The 17,454-nt window shown below is 38.7% G+C and overlaps 1 protein-coding gene across 1 annotated transcript; it reads right to left on the bottom strand.

The window, feature by feature from the left end:
* Nucleotides 1-1,137: 1,137 nt before the first annotated feature.
* LOC101440313 (activity-dependent neuroprotector homeobox protein-like) lies at nt 1,138-3,801 on the bottom strand (the record flags this gene model as incomplete). The annotated part of the gene is given in 5 exon segments (XM_012526874.4): nt 1,138-1,990; nt 1,993-3,387; nt 3,390-3,554; nt 3,557-3,626; nt 3,628-3,801. Coding segments are annotated over 5 exon segments (2,112 nt in total), but the record flags the coding sequence as incomplete, so codon positions are not given.
* Nucleotides 3,802-17,454: the final 13,653 nt, after the last annotated feature.

Genomic DNA, 17,454 nt, shown 5'->3' with positions numbered 1-17,454 from the left:
AATTCATGAGATAAAACGTTTACACATAAGTTCTGCAAACAGACCAGGGTCTGTTACACTGCCAAAAACTGACAGTGACAGTGATTTCTAATTCTCAAATAGGTTAATTTCTTATTTATAAAGAAATTATCTCTTATTTATGAAAGTTTACAGATATAAGTTGTTGTGATGGTTAGGCTAATGTGTCAACTTGGCCAGGTAATGATGGGCAGTTGTTTGGTCAGGCAAGTACTGAGCTAATTGTAATAACAGTGGCACTTCATGGACTTTAATCATCAGTGAGTTGGTTATATATATGGCTGATTATATCTACAATTAACTGAGGAAATTGTCATCGGCAATGAGTGACATGTTATCCAATCAGTTGAAGGCCTTAAAAGGAGAAGTGATTTCAGCATTCAGATAGAATCTCTAGCTCTACTTCACATAGTCAGTGTCTCCTGGAGAATTCAGCAAGGACCTTCATCTGAGTTCCTGGCTTGCAGCCTGTCCTATAGAATTTGGACTTGTGCATCCCCACAGTTATGTGAGATAATTTTATGAAATCTCATACTATTTACAGATATCTTCTATTGGTTCTGTTTTCCAGAGAACCCTGACTAATACAGCATGGTACTGGGAGTGGTTCTCAAGAAACAGAATCTTAAAAATGGGATTTCTAAATTGCTTCTGGGATTTTTGCAATTGACTTTCTATTCTGATTAGATTTAAGGGCATTAATGACTCCCTTTACAATAATCAAGAGGCCACTGAGTCCATGGAGTGAGTTGGCAATAGAGACATGCAAATACCACAGTGGACACAACTACTTACATGCTTATAATGAGGCAGGTTAGTACAGGATAATGGAGAAGATGACTCACAACATGGCTGACAGACAAAATGGCTGGCAAACAGCATGGCTGCAAGACCTTGCTGGGACCTTGAGTTTAACTTTGAGGTCCCAATTTCTCTTTCCAGGACTTCCCCTTGGCCCTGGATATTCCAAAAAGGCCTCACCATTGGCCCCCACCATAGGTGAGGTAACCAATAGCCACTAGGACCCATCCCCTTATCATTAGCAAGGGAGAGGAATATTTTATTTTATTTTATTTTTAGGTAAACTAGATATAGCATTTATTACACAGCCAGGGCAATACTAAAAAAAGAAATCTATGATGAGTACACAATAACAATATCATAAACATCACTTGAATAGGTCTAAAAGACTGTACAAATATACATTTCAACTATTCAGAATGAATACATGAAAAAAAAAATCAGTTTCCCCAGAGTCTACTATACACATTGAACGGGTAGCTTTTATGTTGACCCTATACTACCATGTGAATGAGGGTAACGCTTCTCAAAGACATCCAACCAAACATTTACAGAGGGAAAGAATTGCTGAAAAGGCAGGTAAAAGAAACCTCTGCTTTTCCTCTTGTGCGTTCGTGAGCCACCAGCTTATTGGTTTTTCACATTTAGTTACTGTGTTTGTCACAGCAGGTTCTGAAGAAAGATCAGTCAATGTGTCATATACTTAGAAATAACTACTGGGCTTGCAGTGGCCACATGTCCACGCAAATCTTATGACCCAGCACTCAAAAGGCAGTACCAATTAGGATATAGCTTTGCAGTCATACTGGAAGGAAAAAAAGAGTTCCAGGTTGCAGCATGTCACCAATGCTGGGGAATCTAACTTATGCCTGTTGGCTGCTCAGTTTGACTTCAGTTAAGCTACCGTGCATTGGCTCAGCTACCCCATCAGTCATGTTGTCAAATTGCTTTCCGTCCTCACTGTCAGTTGTGCTATTCTGCCACTCAATCTGTGGGTTGGATAAGCGCTCATCATTTTCAGATGCATTTTTCCACTGTGACTGGTCCTTGGACCAAAACCCTTCAACTTTTCCATAGGAACTATTCTTCCATTTCAACTGCTCTCTGTCACCTTGCATGGTAGCCTTTTTTTGGGCAGCTGGCTTACTGCTCCTTGCATCCTCACTCTGGAAGACTCATTGAACCAGGTTCCTGGTTTCATTTCGCATGTGTTGTCCTCAAAGTCTGACACTTGTTGGGAACCATGCCCACTCTCAGATGGAGAAGCACCATCTTTCCATTCAACAACATCATCTTGGTCAACCTCACTATCAGAACCATCATGCGTTAGTTTGGTTGGTTCCTCAGTCAAATGAATAGTTTTGTATTTTGAACCATCTTCCTCTTTTTGGTCTAACTTCTCCTCAAGTTCTAAAGCACCCTCAGGGATTTCCTTCAGTATGTGTTCCTCTGGGTTGTCACTGGGGATTTTAGGTTCAACTTCAAAAACCGGGTCAAAAGGGCTACCACTTCCATTGGATTCTTCTTCCAAATTTTCAAAACTGTCTGATGAACTGTCATCTTCCTTCCCAAGGCTGAGTTTTTTGTCGGCAGTTTTACTAACATTGACTCTGGAATCCTTCTCGTCATGATTTTCAAATAGCCATTCAGCATCAAAATCCATCTCATGCTTGACTTTATTTAATTCTTTCATGTTAAAGCCCAGCAACATACCAGGCTTGTACTTTTCACAATCTCGGACACACTTCTTCCTTTTGTTACTGAAATGAGAAGCAATGTCACTCTTCCACAACCATAAACTGGCTACCAGTTTCTCAATTTCTCTCCTGGTAGGATAGGGTTGTTTGTTGAAATACTTTGTTAGAAAGCTTTTCCTGGCTTCATAGGAATCATCTTCATGACCTTTGGGGTCTAAAGCTAAAACAACAGGCTCTTCAGGCTTCTCTTCAAAGAAGGTGGGTGGATCAATATCATCATCTAGCTTTCTTTTTTTCAGCAGGGGAAATTCCATTTGCTCATAAGTGTGCTTCACAGGTGCCAAACCTGGGGACTGATTAAGCTGAGAGGGTGCATTTGTCTTATCCTGGCCATTTTGGGTCTTTCCAACACCCCTGCGGTGAACCAGGTGCAGTGTGATAGTCGAGGCAGTCATGTTGCTGGTATACACGCTAAGGCAATGGATGCATTTGTAGGTGAACTTTTTCTCAACCGGATGAACTCTCTGAATAACTTGGTGCCTCTCACGTAAGTGATGTGCAAGTGCATCAGATATGGGTCCTTTTAGGATTGAAAAGCAAAGAGGGCAAAGGGTTTTCCCAACATCTTTTTTATAGGGTACTGCAGCTTGAGGTGAACTTTTAATAGGGATATCTGCCTTCTCCTGAACTTTTGGTTGTGGCTTTGGAGGAACTGGAGAATTATTTTGGGCATGATAAGCAACAGATTCAGCTGGGGCATCTCTCAGGTTGTATGTGGTTACAGGGAGATGGATGTTAGTGTGACTACCCTGCTGCAATGTCAAATCAAAACTCAAAGTAGAATCTGTCTTAGGTCCCATCTCTTCATCAGTTGAACCATTCGCATGTGTGCTGCCATCTTTTCCACATCATTGAAAGTTGAACGGCAGTATGGACAAGACAGGCCATGAATTAGCATATGATTGAGTAGGGTATCTGTAGGCAAATAGCGATTATTGTAGAGGCATTTGCTAGTGAAATTGTGTATTTTCATAATGAGTTGGCTACAGCTGGGACCTTCTCAGCTTTATTCTCTTTTTCGAAGTGTACACTATAAACATTTTCAGGAAAAAAGCTCATTACAGATTGTACATATTTTCCACTTTTGTGTTGAGGAAGTATTGACTGGGGGAGGGCCTGTAGCAGCTGCAGTAGGTTTGGAACTGGGCTGACTTAATACTCTGGATGCCTGTGACTGGGAGAGAGAAGGAGACTTTAACTGGCCTGAAGAGAGAGAAGAGGCAGGAGAGGAATAATTAACAGTTTAAAAGGTAATTACATGACATAGAGTCTGCTCTGTCTGCCTGGAGGAGCCTGCACCAAATCTTGGTGTGTATTTCCATCTTTCTCTCCCATTTCTCACAAGCTCTCTTCTTTCCCCCATTTCCAAAATAAATTCTTTTTACTGGCCTAACTAAACTGGCATGTTCATAAATTCTTTTATGCATAATAGCCAAGAAGCTGGAGGAATCTAATACTTCTCTGTCTTCAATTAGAGGCAAAGATTGGGTGAGGGTCTTTATAACACCTTAACAGAGTTTTGTGGAGTTAAAAGGTACACTGATGTTGACTAACTATTCCTAAGTATGCTCTTTACAGTTTCAAAAGAAAGGAATGGACTAAAATTCTTCAAATTTGCAACTTAAGTACCACATGAATGATGTGAAAGTTTCTATGTATGCTCTGAAGGAAAATCTTGGTTTGTGCAGTCACAGACTTCAGATCTCTTAAAACTAAATTCAGAATCTCATTGTATACACAGCAGTTTCAGCGGAGACTAAAAATCTCAACCTTGTAGGGTGTCTGCTGTTAAAGGGAGGGTATTGATTGGAAAGAAGTGAAATCCTGAGGATTGGGATAGAGACATATGGGTTGATGATGATGGCAGTGGAAACAGTGAAACCCTAAATTCTGTTGAGACTTTTCCAGATAAACTTGTAATGGGAAGAGACCATTCAATATCAAGACTGCACCATGGAATCTCCAGCCTGCTCCAAGAATTCTCAACCTCCTTCCTGCCCTGAGGAGCGTACCACCAAACCTCAAACCAGCACAACCCAATCTCTGCCCTGTCCTGAAGAGTCTGCCATCCCACCCCCAAGTGAAGAGATTAATCCTGTCTCACCAGATGAAACCTCAGGGGAATTCCCTGAGGTAATTGGCTCATAAGAAATTTATAATCCTTCTTCTTACCTACCCCCACCATTCCTCTTTGCTTCCAAACCTGTAACTAGACTAAAGGTACAATAAACCCCTAAAGGTGAAGAACAAAGTGGACCCATGAGGAAGTAGACTATACTCTAAAATAACTGCATGAGTTTTCCAACTTATATAGACAGAAATCAGGGGAATATATGTGGGAATGGATATTAACAGTATGGGATTATGATGGAGGGAATATAAAGTTGGATTAGGCTAAATTTATTGGTATGGGCTTTATTAACCTAAGGGGTACTGATGCAAAATACCAGAAATCGGTTGGTTTTATAAAGGTTATTTATTTGGGATAGAAACTTACAGTTACCAGGCCATAAATTGTAAGTTACTTCCCTCAACAAAATCTTTTTGCCATGTGTTGGAGCAAGATGGCTGCCAACATCTGCCAGGATTCAGGCTTTCTGGGTTCCTCTTCTCCTGGGGTCCATTCCTCTCTGGGCTCAGCTCCTATGTTTTCTCCACAAGCCCAGCTGTAGACTGTCAAGCATCTAGCTCTGTCTTTCTCCTTGGGGCTTAATTCTCCACAGGCTCAGCTGCTCTGGTCCTCTCTGTGCTTACTTCTCGGGCTCCAGCTCAAAACTCCAGCATCAAAACTCCAACTAACTCCTCTGCTCTGCCACGTAGTTTTATCTGTGAGTCCTCACCCACCAAGGGAATGGGAACTCAATGTCCTACTGACATGGCCCAACTAAACCCTAATCATAATTTAATCATGCCCAGGGACAGACCGGTCTACAAAATTCAGTAGCTATTTTTGGAATTCATAAACCATATCAAACTGCTACATGGGCCCACTAAACAGAGATTCTGGATTTGTTATAGCTCTAGCAGTTTATTTGGGTGGCTGACTGAAACATGGACCAAAAGATGGCCTACATTTTCTAAGGTCAAGTGGTACACTGGCATACTGGAGGCGAGGGGATCCGAAGGTTTAGAGAGATGCTAGAATGGATATGCCATTTAAGACTTCCAGGAATGTCCAGAGGACACACCTTTCACCAGGAGTGAGGAATGAATTTGTTAGACTAATTCCATCTTCCCTGAAGAACTCTGTGGTTGCTCTTCTCTTTAGACCAGCTATTACTGTGGGAACTGCTATTATGGGAGAATTCCCAAATAGGAATTTGATTATCTAGAAAGAATTATGGCATAAATGGAAATTAAATAACTAAGCCAATAAAACAAAAACAAAAACCAACAAACAAACCCACTATGGGATGATCAGATCCTGGTCTGGCAGAAGTCAAGTAGTAGCACTTAATCACCAAAGATGAGGTGGGTGTGAAATGAAAGGCAAACTCAAAGCAGTGTCTGAGTCACATTGACCTAATGCATTGGTTAATAGGTCATGGGGTACCTAGAAGTGAAATACATGAGCAGTCTACTAAAATTATACTTGATATATTTACGCAGAAGAATTCTAAGTCTAGTGAACAGAATCCTAATCTGAATTACAGAAAAAGAGAGTCACAGGCCCTTAATCAATCCCAGACTTGAAACGTTTACAGACCCAGAGGGGTACAGGTACCCCCCACCTCAGTGAAATTTCTAGGTGTTCAGTGGTTTGGGGCATGTTGTGATATCCCTTCTAAGTGAAGGATAAACTGTTGCATCTGGCCCATCATGAAACTGAAAAAGAGGCAGAGGTCTTGGTTGGCCTCTTTAGATCCTGGAGACAACATTTTCCTCATTTGGGTATGCTACTCCAGACCATTCACTGACTATCCAGAAAAGCTGCTCATTTGAATGGGGGAGGCTCTGCAATAGGTTCAGGCTGCTGTGCAAGATGGAACCTTTGGTAGGCCCTTATAGAAGAATCACAATACACACTTTTAGGATTATGAAGCAAAACCCTGCCATCCTCTGCAGATAACTACTCTCCTTTTGAGAAACAGCTTTTGGCCTGCTACTGGACCATAGAAGAGACTGAATGCTTACCCATGGGCCACCAAGTTACCATAAGACCTGAGTTGGGAAGCGGACTTGGCTCAGTGGTTAGGGCGTCCGCCTACCACATGGGAGGTCTGTGGTTCAAACCCTGGGCCTCCTTGACCCATGTGCAGTGCTGATGCACACAAGGAGTGCCGTGGCATGCAGGTGTGTCCCCGTGTAGGGGAGCCCACGCTCAAGGAGTGCACCCCGTAAGGAGAGCCGCCCAGTGAGAAAGAAAGTTCAGCCTGCCCAGGAATGGAGCTGACACAACAAGATGACGCCACAAAAAGAAACACAGATTCCTGTGCCACTGACAACAACAGAAGCAGACAAAGAAGAACACACAGCAAATAGACACAGAACAGACAACTGGGGTGGAAGGGAAGAGAAATAAACAAATCTTAAAAAAAAAAAAAAGACCTGAGTTGCCTATCATGAGCTGGGTATTGTCTAACCCACCAAACCATAAAATTAGGCCTGCACAGCAGCACTCCATCACAAAGTGGAAGAGGAATATACAAGCTAGGGCTTGAGCATGTCCTGAAGTCACAGGTAAGTTATGTGAGGAAGTAGCCCAAATGCCCATGGCCCCCATGCCTGTCACATTACCTTCTCTTTCCCAGCCCACAGCTTTGGCCTCTTGGGGAATACCTTATAATCTGTTGACTGAGGAAGAGAAAACTCGGGCCTGGTTTACAAATCGTTCTGCACGATGTGCCCATACCACCTGAAAGTGGACAGCTGCAGCCCTTAACCCTTTCTGGGATGTCCCTAGAGGACAGTTGTTAGGGGTTATTCTCCCAGTGGGCAGAACTTCGAGCAGTGCACCTAGTTGTTCATTGTGTTTGGAAAGAGAAATGGCCACTGATTCATTAGCTGTTGCCAGTGATTTGGCTAGATGGTTAGTGTTTTGGCAGGAACATGATTGGAAAATTTGTGACAAAGAGGTAGAGGTCTTTGGCAGAGGTAGGTGATAGAACTTTCTGAGTGGGCAAAGAAACATGAAAATATTTGTTTCCCATGTGAATGCTCACCAGAGGGTGACTTCAGCAGAGGAGGATTGTAATAATCAAGTGGATAAGATGACCCTTCTGTGGATAGGACTCAGCCTCTTTCCCCAGCCACTCCTGTCATTGCCCAATGGGCTCATGAACAAAGTGACCATGGAGGTAGGGATGGAGGTTATGCATGGGCTCAGCAACATGGACATCCCCTCACCAAGGCTGACTTAGCTGCAGTCACTGTTGAGTGCCCAGTCTCCCAGCAGCAGATACCCACACTCAGCCCCCATATGGCACCATTCCCTGAAGTGATCTGCCTGCTGTCTGGTGGCAAGTTCCTTACATTGGACCAATTCCATCATGGAAGGGGCAGCAATTTGTTCTAACTGGAAGGGACACATACTCTGGATATAGGTTTTCCTTCCCTGTACACAATACTTCTTCCAAAACCAACATCTGTGCATTTACTGAATGTCTTATCCACCACCATGGTATTCCACAAAGCATTACTTCTGACAAGGAATCCACTTCACAGCAAATGATGTGCAGGAATGGGCCCATGCTCATGGAATTCATGGGTCTTAGCATGTTCCCCATCATCCTGAAGCAGCTGGATTGAGAGAATGGTTGGATGACCTTTTGAAGACTCAATTATGGTAACAACTAGGTGGCAATACCTTGCAGGACTGGGGCAATATTCTCCAGGAGTCTGTGTTTGCTCTAATTCAGGGTCCACTCTATGGCACTGTTTACTTAGCCAGGATACTTGGTCCAGGAATCCAGGGGTTGAAATGGGAGTGGCACCACTCACTAATACCCCTACTCATCCACTAGAAAAATGCTTCCTGTCCCTGCAAGCTTAAGCTCTGCTCATCTACAGGTCTTAGTTCCAAAAGGAGGAGTGCTTCCAGCAGGGAACTCAACAACAATTCCAATAAACTGGAAGTTAAGACTGCCACCTGGCCACTTTGGATTCTTCATGCCTCTGAATCAACAGGCAAAGAAAGGAATTACTGTACTGGCTGGGGTGATTGATCCTGACTATCAAGGGGGAAATAGTACTGCACCTGCAGAGTGGAGGTAAAGAATTTTCATGGAATACAGGAGATCCCCTAGGACATCTCTTAGTAGTACCATGCCCTGTGATTATTTGTCACAACCCAATCCAGGCAGGACTAACAATGTCCCAGAATCTTTAGGAATGAAAGTTTGGATCATCCCACCAGGCAAGGACCAATGGCCATCTGAGGTCCTTGCTAAAAGTAAAGAGATTATGGAATGGATAGTAGCAGATGGTAGTGATAAATATGAACTTTGACCATGTGATTAGTTACAGAAATGAGGACCCTAATGGCCATGAATATTTCTTTCTTGTTTTGTTATGAGTATGTTTGTGTGTGTGTGTATATATATATAAAGAATATCTTTGTTTTCTTTGTTATGTTTGTTTTCTTCCCTATCCTTTCCCCTTATCATATAAGTTGTATTAGTTTCATGTCCTAGTATTTAAGGATGTCATGTTTAAGTGTGAATATTACTCAAGGACATGTACTCTATTCTAGAGGGATTTAGTGTGTTTTCAGATGTATGCAGGACAGTTGAGTATTGTTAGGTATATAAATGTGCATGTGTGTATATATTTATATATATATAATTGTTTTTATTTAGAGGCTAAGTTAGGTTTAAGGTGGTGTGTATGGTTGCCATTTGACAAGGGGTGAACTGTGATGATGGTTAGGTTAATGTGTCAACTTGATAATGATGCCCAGTTTTTTGGTCAAACAAGTACTGGGTAATTGTAATATAATGGCACCTCGTGGACTTCAATCATCAGTGAGTTGATTGCATAGATGGCTGATTACATATACAATCGTGTGAGGAGATTGCCATCAGTAATGAGTGACATATCATCTATATTAGTCTGCCAAAGGAGTGCCAATGCAAAGTACCAGAAACCTGTTGACTTTATAAAGGGTATTTATTTGGGGGTAAAAGGCTGACATAAGGCTTGTATCTTAGGGATTCCTCTCTCCTGGCATAGGGCTCATTTCTTTCTGGGCCTTCTTAGCTGTTCTCTTCCCAAAGTCAACTGAAAAGTATCAAGCAAATGGCTCATCTGTCTCTGGGGCCCAAGGATCAAAAATGACAGAGCTGTGTCTTCCAGTATGTGTATCTTGAGTGAGTTTCCATATTATATCAGAACCACCAAGAGGGTGGGAATTCAACCTGAGTCATGCCCCACTGACCTGGTCAAATAAAGAAAGCCCTCAAAGCAATCTCAACAGGTAATTCAATTACAGACCCCTCAAATGAATCCAATGCAAAGGGCATCAGAGGAACAGATCAGTTTACAAACATAATCTTTCTCTTTTTGGGATTCACAAAAATATCTCAAACTGTCACATCATCCAATCAGTTGAAGACCTTAAAAGGGGAACTGATTTCAGCATTTAGAGAGAATCCCTATTTCTACTTCAGAAAGTTAATGTCTCCCAGAGAATTCAACAAGGAACTTCATCTGAGTCCCTGGCTTGCAGCCTGCCCTGTGGAATTTGAACTTGTGCATCCCCATGGTCCGTGAGACAATTTTAAAAAATCACATACTATGTACAGGTATCTCTTATCAGTTCTGTTTCCCTAGAGAACCCTGACTAATACAGTTGCTAACATTCCAAGTTTTGATTTTGCCTGATATTTGCCTTGAACTTTTAGCTCCAACTACATCCTATGTGCTAGTAAATGTTAATGCATAACAATCAAACAAACAAAAAACAAATAAGAAGAGAAACATTGATGTAGGAATAGCTGACTAGTTCCAGAATTGCTTTTTTTCTTTGATGGACAAGATTGTTTGTGGTTGTGATTTTATATTGCGTATTAATAGCATAGTTAAATTTTCTGTTAGTAAAATTGTTCCTTGTTCTTATTTATAAAGCATATCATCTCATAGTGTTTTCCAAAGAATATGATGAACCATGAAGAATAACATTTTTTTTCAGGACCTTCACTATTTGCAGACTTGGCCATAGTATCTATGTGTTAAAGTAAAGTAACTTTATATCTCATGGCAAATTAGTAGTTGTTCTACATCTGGTTTTGAATGTTTTCAGGAAATAAGTTTATATTACTTATTGCTTTTGCATAAGAAATCACTCAAAATGTAGTTGTACAAAACAGAAGTCATTTTACTGTCCTCACAATTGTGTGGGTCAAGAATTCTATCAGACTATAATGAGTATCCTCATATCTACTCCTTTCGTCTGAGGCTTTCACTCGGCTGAGTGGGTTCATGTGATTAGAGATGGTTAGGTGGCTTAACTGGAGCCCCAATTCTGGCTGGGAGCTCAGTTCCCTCTAATCTTCTCCATAAAAGGTTTTGGACTGGAATCTGCAAGAAGATCTTTTCACTCAGATCTAGTGTTTGGATTTGTGTGGCTTATGTAACTGAGTATAAGCCAAGCAACTCTGTATCTTTCCATGTGTTAATAGCTATCTTTAGTTTCTCACAACCTGGTGGCTTCAAGGTGGTAGTATTTCTTACAAGGTGGCTGGCTATTCCCAGAATAAATATTTCAAGAGATCTAAATGAAAACTGCAAGGCTTCTTATGTTCTAGCCTTGGAAATAACAGAGAAATGCTTACATTCACTGTCTTGTAGTGAGTCACGGTGTTTGTCCATATTCAGGAAGACTGGGTTACATATGAGAGTGAATACAGGGAGTCATGGTTCATTGGAGGTCCATATTTGGCAACTAACTACAACAAAATTAAATTTCTTCCTGTTGCAATAAATAATTTTCCTTAAATTTAATGACTGTGACTTGCTTTATACCTTGACTTTTCCATTTGTTTTTTTTTTAAGTTGGTTAATATATGATTTTCTAACCCTAACAATAAATGGAAAAATATTTATCATCTTTCTAAAATACATTATTAAGCATCAGCATTCAAAATTTAGTTTGATCTGACATTGAATCAGATACATCCATATCAGGAGCATAAATGTCTAGTGAAGAAAAATATTTGAATATTGAAATAGCTAGATACTTTAATTAAAGTTATATACTGAGTTGGTGACTACTTACCTTTAAAGGACAGTTAAGACATAATGTTCTATACTAGCAATGAGACTATCCTGAAGGTATCTCTTTTTAACTTGGAAGTTTTACTGCTTGCTGAATAAAAATAAAAAGGAATTGGACAAATCCTAATGAATTCTGTACAATAGAAGTTAATTGGAATTGAAGACTAATTGCTTACCTTGTATTTGGCTTCATTAATTCAGAAAATATTTTTTGTCTATTTCTCACTGTTTTCTCCTTGGTTTTTCTTATATTGTGAAGATATCTTTAAATACAAAACTATTAAATAGATTAATATTGACATCAAGATTTGTCAGAATTTCTGGAAATTTCCTTTCATTTTGATACGTATGAAAATACTTACCAGCATAAAGGGAAACAATAAAGTGAACTAACATGAATCAGAATTATGTCCAAATATTTAATAGGAAAATTAAATGAGAAGTTTTTTGACTATTATTTTTAAATAAACAAACCCAAAACTACCTTCCCAGTATTTATACATCAATTCACCATGTATTTGTTTGTGCCATGAAAATACACTTGTCAGACAGTTTCTAAATTAACAAAATCACTTTCTAAATAAAGCAGGGTGTGTACTGAGGAGTGTTTAGACATGTATGAAGAGATGTGGCCTGACCTTCATAAAAAAAGTAGAATTCCTTCTTTGGAGCTGGTGTTTCTGCGTGATGAAATCGGACTCAGATGGGATCTCTTTTCACAAGACTTTCATGCTACTTTACTGGAATTGTAGTTGGGTTGGGGTTTAAGATATATTTAGGGGGTTTGAATCTCTGAACTGACAATATGATAGCCAGGCCCTGAGCCTCAACAGACTTCAGCTCCTACAATCTGATTTATTGGACTCACCTCACTCAGCTAAGATGGAGTTGAAGAAGGACAACCACCACACCATGGAGCCTAGAGTGCCTACAACTGAAAGCAGGAGGATTACATCAAGTATCCATGTGGAATCTGAGCCGCCTCTTGACATAGAGGTGCAAGGGACACAACCAATCCAAGGTCCACAGAGAAAAGGTGGCATTGGAGTGGGAAAAGTGGACATGGCGGCTGATGGATATGGGGAATGGCAGGAAGAGATGAGATATGGAGGCGCCTTTGGGACTTAGAGTTGCCCTGGATGGTGCTTCAGGGGCAATCACTGGACATTGTAAATTCTCCCAGTGCCCACTGGATGGAATGTGGGAGAGTATGGGCCATGATGTGGACCATTGACCATGAAGTGCAGAGATGCCCAGAGATGTACTTACCAAATGCAATGGATGTGTCATGATGATGGGAGTGAGTGTTGCTGGGGGGGGGGGGGGGGGGATGATGGGGTGGGGGTGATGGGGTTGAATGGGACCTCATTTTTTTTTAATGTAATATTTTTACAAAATCAATAATAAAAAAAAGTAGAATTTAGTTCATAATTAAGTTTACGTTGAATAATTATCAGTAACACTTTGTTCCTAACTATTTTCTAGCTAGTTTGGACAATAGTGAGAATAATCTGAGTAAGAGCTGGAAGCTAGTGCTGACTCTTTGAATAGTGGAGGAAACCAAAGAAGTCACTATTCCTTAATACTCCTTTGCCTGGAAATATGTGACTGGCATTGGAATCTGAAAAAGTCAATTTATATACTTGAAAAAGTCAACTTATATACCTATATACAACAATATATACTTGAGTGTATTTATTTAATAACACATCACCTATAACCTGACTTTTGGTAATGATTAGCTTAAAGTGTGTGTGTGTATGGTATGTGTATGTATGTATGGTATGTGTATACCTGCAAAAAATGTAAGGATCAAAATTAAGTCTTGAAAGAAATAAAATTAAATCTAAAGAAGCTATGATATGGGAGAAACAGAGTAGAAGATCTAGGTTTGAGTGTAAGCTCTCCCGCTTCCTGACATGTTCTTGGATATGATATAGAACTACTCCAGATTTTATTTTCTTCATTTCTAATATGGCGATAACAATGCTGAGAATTGTGATGAGGATTGAATGAAAAAGGCAAGAGAAACTTTTTCAAAAACTCTAAAGCACTAATCAAATTTCTGGTACTAAATTCAAGCTAAGTTTTCTTTCATCATATAGACCAGTGGTGATGTTCATAGCAGAAACTTCTAAGAAACTGGGTTTGCATTAATATACATGTGAAACATCAGTATCAGCTATTTTCTTCTGTTACTGAACAGTTTATAATGTTGGCTTCTATTAGGAGAATACTATCTCAAGACTGAGGGAAATGCCTTTATTTTCTATATGTATAAAACTGTTATCTTAATAAAGTTGTTATTGCATTGGGGTTATTTGCATTGATTCAGGTTGCCTAGAATTTCCATTATGTAAATTTAGTCCCTACAGAAAATAGTGTGGCAATTGGTTTTTCAATTTAAAAGTTTTTCTCATTTTAATTTCCCTCCCAAGCCTGGATTTTTTTTTCCTTTATTAACTTTACTTATTTGCAGTCTGTTACTTAAACAACAGCTGGGATTAGAATGACCTATGTAAGTGACTCAGATGTTCTTTTGATCTGGGCCAGCCACATATCACTTAATTTCTCCAGAAATTCCACAAATTTATTAACATTCAGTGTACGGAGTTAGCTGCCTAATATGTCTGTACAAAAATACAATGGAGTTAATATTGAACTCAAAGCTTGGAAATTTCCTTTTCTCTTAGACATAGGAAAAAGAAAATTCATGATACAGTTCTTTCCAGAGTGAGGAGAAATAGTACTTTCCAAGCCTGTTTTCAGTGAATCTCTAGTTGCTTTCACTTTTGGATAAGTGAAAATGATCTTTTCTCTCTTCTAGACAAAGGAAGGGAGAATGCTTAGGAGTCACAGAATTTGTGGGTAGAGAGGACTTTAGCAATCCAGTATTTTTCAAACTTCTTTTGTACCTCAGGATTCTTTCCTCCAAAGAAACCTAGTATTGAAGAGAGAGATGTAGAAGTGCTTTATCAGTGCTTCTTGAACTTTAAAAAAATCATCTCAAGATCTTAAAATGCAGACCGTGGCCAGGGATGGAACCAGATACTGCATTTCTTACTAGAGTTCATGGGTTGCTGCTGCTGCTTGCACAGTTGAGCAGCAAGGCTTGAATTGATAGGTTCCAAACTTGGCCGCACACTGGAACCATCAGGGAATTAAAAAAACCAAACAAAACTCCACCTCCAGAGATTCTGATTAAAATGATACAGAAGCTGTCTGGGTATTAGGATTTTAAAAAAGCTTCCCAGGAAATTCTAATTTGCAGCCAAATTTGAGAACTGTTGCTCTAGTGAAGATATGTTTGTGGTTATGTGGTAGTGGGGGATGGGTTGAGGGGAAGGGGTAGGTGTAACAGATTCCTTTTCAACTTTCCTGGTATCTTTCTCCTACATTATGCTAAAAAATAATTTAAAAACTTATTGTGACTAAAATTATTGTTCTATAACCTATTGGATATAATATAAATAATATATTTTAAAATAGATTGTGAGTAGAATTTTTGTTCTGTACTTGATTTCATTTAACAAAACACCATGGGTGAACAAGTACAGAATTGCATCATCATTTTTAATGATTATGAGATATGAATGTTCCACGGTTTGCTTTACTATCCTATAATATTAGGCATTTAGGATCGTTTATTCTTTTAGTCTTAAATGCTATTAATCAAATATTTTTGCACATGTATTTTCTTTTTCTCTGAGAACAGTGGAGAACCAAGGTCAGGAAGTGGGAACAGTACAGCCTGATAAGGAGGGGTATTTAAATCACTGATATTGTTTAAAATTGCCTGTGCATGGCAACAATAAAAAAGCAAACTGACTTTTAGTCAGTTTTATTATTGCTGTAAATTCTTTACACACAATATGCCACCTTACTGCCTGTACTCTGGGCATATTGCTCCAATCAGCCTGCCTTTGGAATGAATTCTAAACCATTGCCTTGTAATGAATTCTCACAATCACTGTGTGGGAAGATAGGAGTTTCCCAGACTTTAGATATATATATCACTTCATTTTATGCAGTGGGTTGTACATCTAATATCCCCAATAACAAAATATAAAAACACAAGAAAGCTTATTTAAAACTTTAAGTATGAGTACTTTTTTTAACTTTGAAAGGCATTTATTTTTTACTTTTTTAAAATATATTTTTATTTATTTTTAAAAGATATATAGATCACACAAAATGTTACATTAAAAAAATATAGGAGATTCCATATGCCACACTCCCCACCCCCTCTACTTTTTCCACATCAACAACCTCTTTCATCAGTGTTGTACATTCATTGCATTTGATGAATACATTTTGGTGCATGCTACACAGCCTGGTTATAGATTACATTGTAGTTTACACTCTCTCCCAGTCCATTGGGTAGGTTATGGCAGGATATATGATGTCCTGCATCTGCCCCTGCAATATCATTAAGGCAACTCCAGGTCCCGAGAATGCTCTCATATTACACCTCTTTTTCGTGAGTACTTTTAACATTTGACAATTTGGAAAAATTTTATCTATTAGAAAAGACTGTATATTTGTTAAATCTGTTAATTGTATTTCTTCTGTTGTGATTGCCTAGTTAGGTCCTTCTTTGCCTTTTTTTTTATGATATTTATATTTTATTATTTATAAGGAAAATGACTAAAGCTGCCATATTTTCTGTCAAATATTTTACAAGTAACTTTCCTAGTTCATTCTTACCATTTTAATTTGCTTATGGCATGATCCTTTTTTAAATTACAGAGATTTAGAAATTTATGTCGCTTGACATATTAATTTTTTCTTTATGTTTTCTCTCAGAGGTGTTAAGGCACTCCCCCACTCACAGCATGTATAAATTGCCACCCAAACTTTTATCCAGAATTTATAATTTTGCCTTTTCCTTTAGTGCTTTAATTCATCTGAAATAATTTTCTTGTATGGTATTGGATAGTGAAGTGATTTATTATTTCATTCCCAAATGTTTAATTGACAATATGCCACTTATTGCTTCCTCTGTCCATTATGCAATCATTTGATATCATAATTTATTTGTATCTGCTCCTGAATTATCTATTCTATTCTTTGTTTTTTCCAATGTCTTGTGACAACAGTATGAATTTCAATTATTTTAGCCTTAGAATACCTTTTAATATTCAGCAAGAGGAATTCCTCTTTTTCAGATAGTTTCTGGCTATCATCTTGTGTTTACTCTTTCAGATAAAATTAATATTTTTTCAGTTTAAATAATGTTTAGTGAGTTTTATTTGTAATCACTACTTTTATAAATTAATTTATATGGGTACTAGAATTTATATGCCAGAAGTCTTTCCATTCAAGAGTATTTATGTATATATATATTATTTTAAGGATTATTTTGTGATCTTCCTACATATTGTCACTTATTTCTTATTTGTTCTTAATTATATATAACATTTTATATAAATATTAGATTTGATATTATTCTCTCTTTGCGTGTGTGTGTATCAGGTATTGGTAGTAGGACTTAACTAGCATTACAAAGAATATTGGTGATCTCCCCCCTTTTTCCCCATTTTCCTGGAGCTATTCTTATATCATAGTACCAATTCCTATGTAATACATTGAAAACAAAAAATAAAATATATGTATTATGCAGAGATGAAGAACTTGAGGTCATGGGATTTTTCTTGCTCAAAAT

This window comes from Dasypus novemcinctus, chromosome 15 (genome assembly GCF_030445035.2).
Source record: "Dasypus novemcinctus isolate mDasNov1 chromosome 15, mDasNov1.1.hap2, whole genome shotgun sequence".
Classification (NCBI taxonomy): Eukaryota; Metazoa; Chordata; class Mammalia; order Cingulata; family Dasypodidae; genus Dasypus; species Dasypus novemcinctus.
Note: the sequence above shows the minus strand (reverse complement) of the source record. Positions and strands in the feature narration are given on the sequence as shown.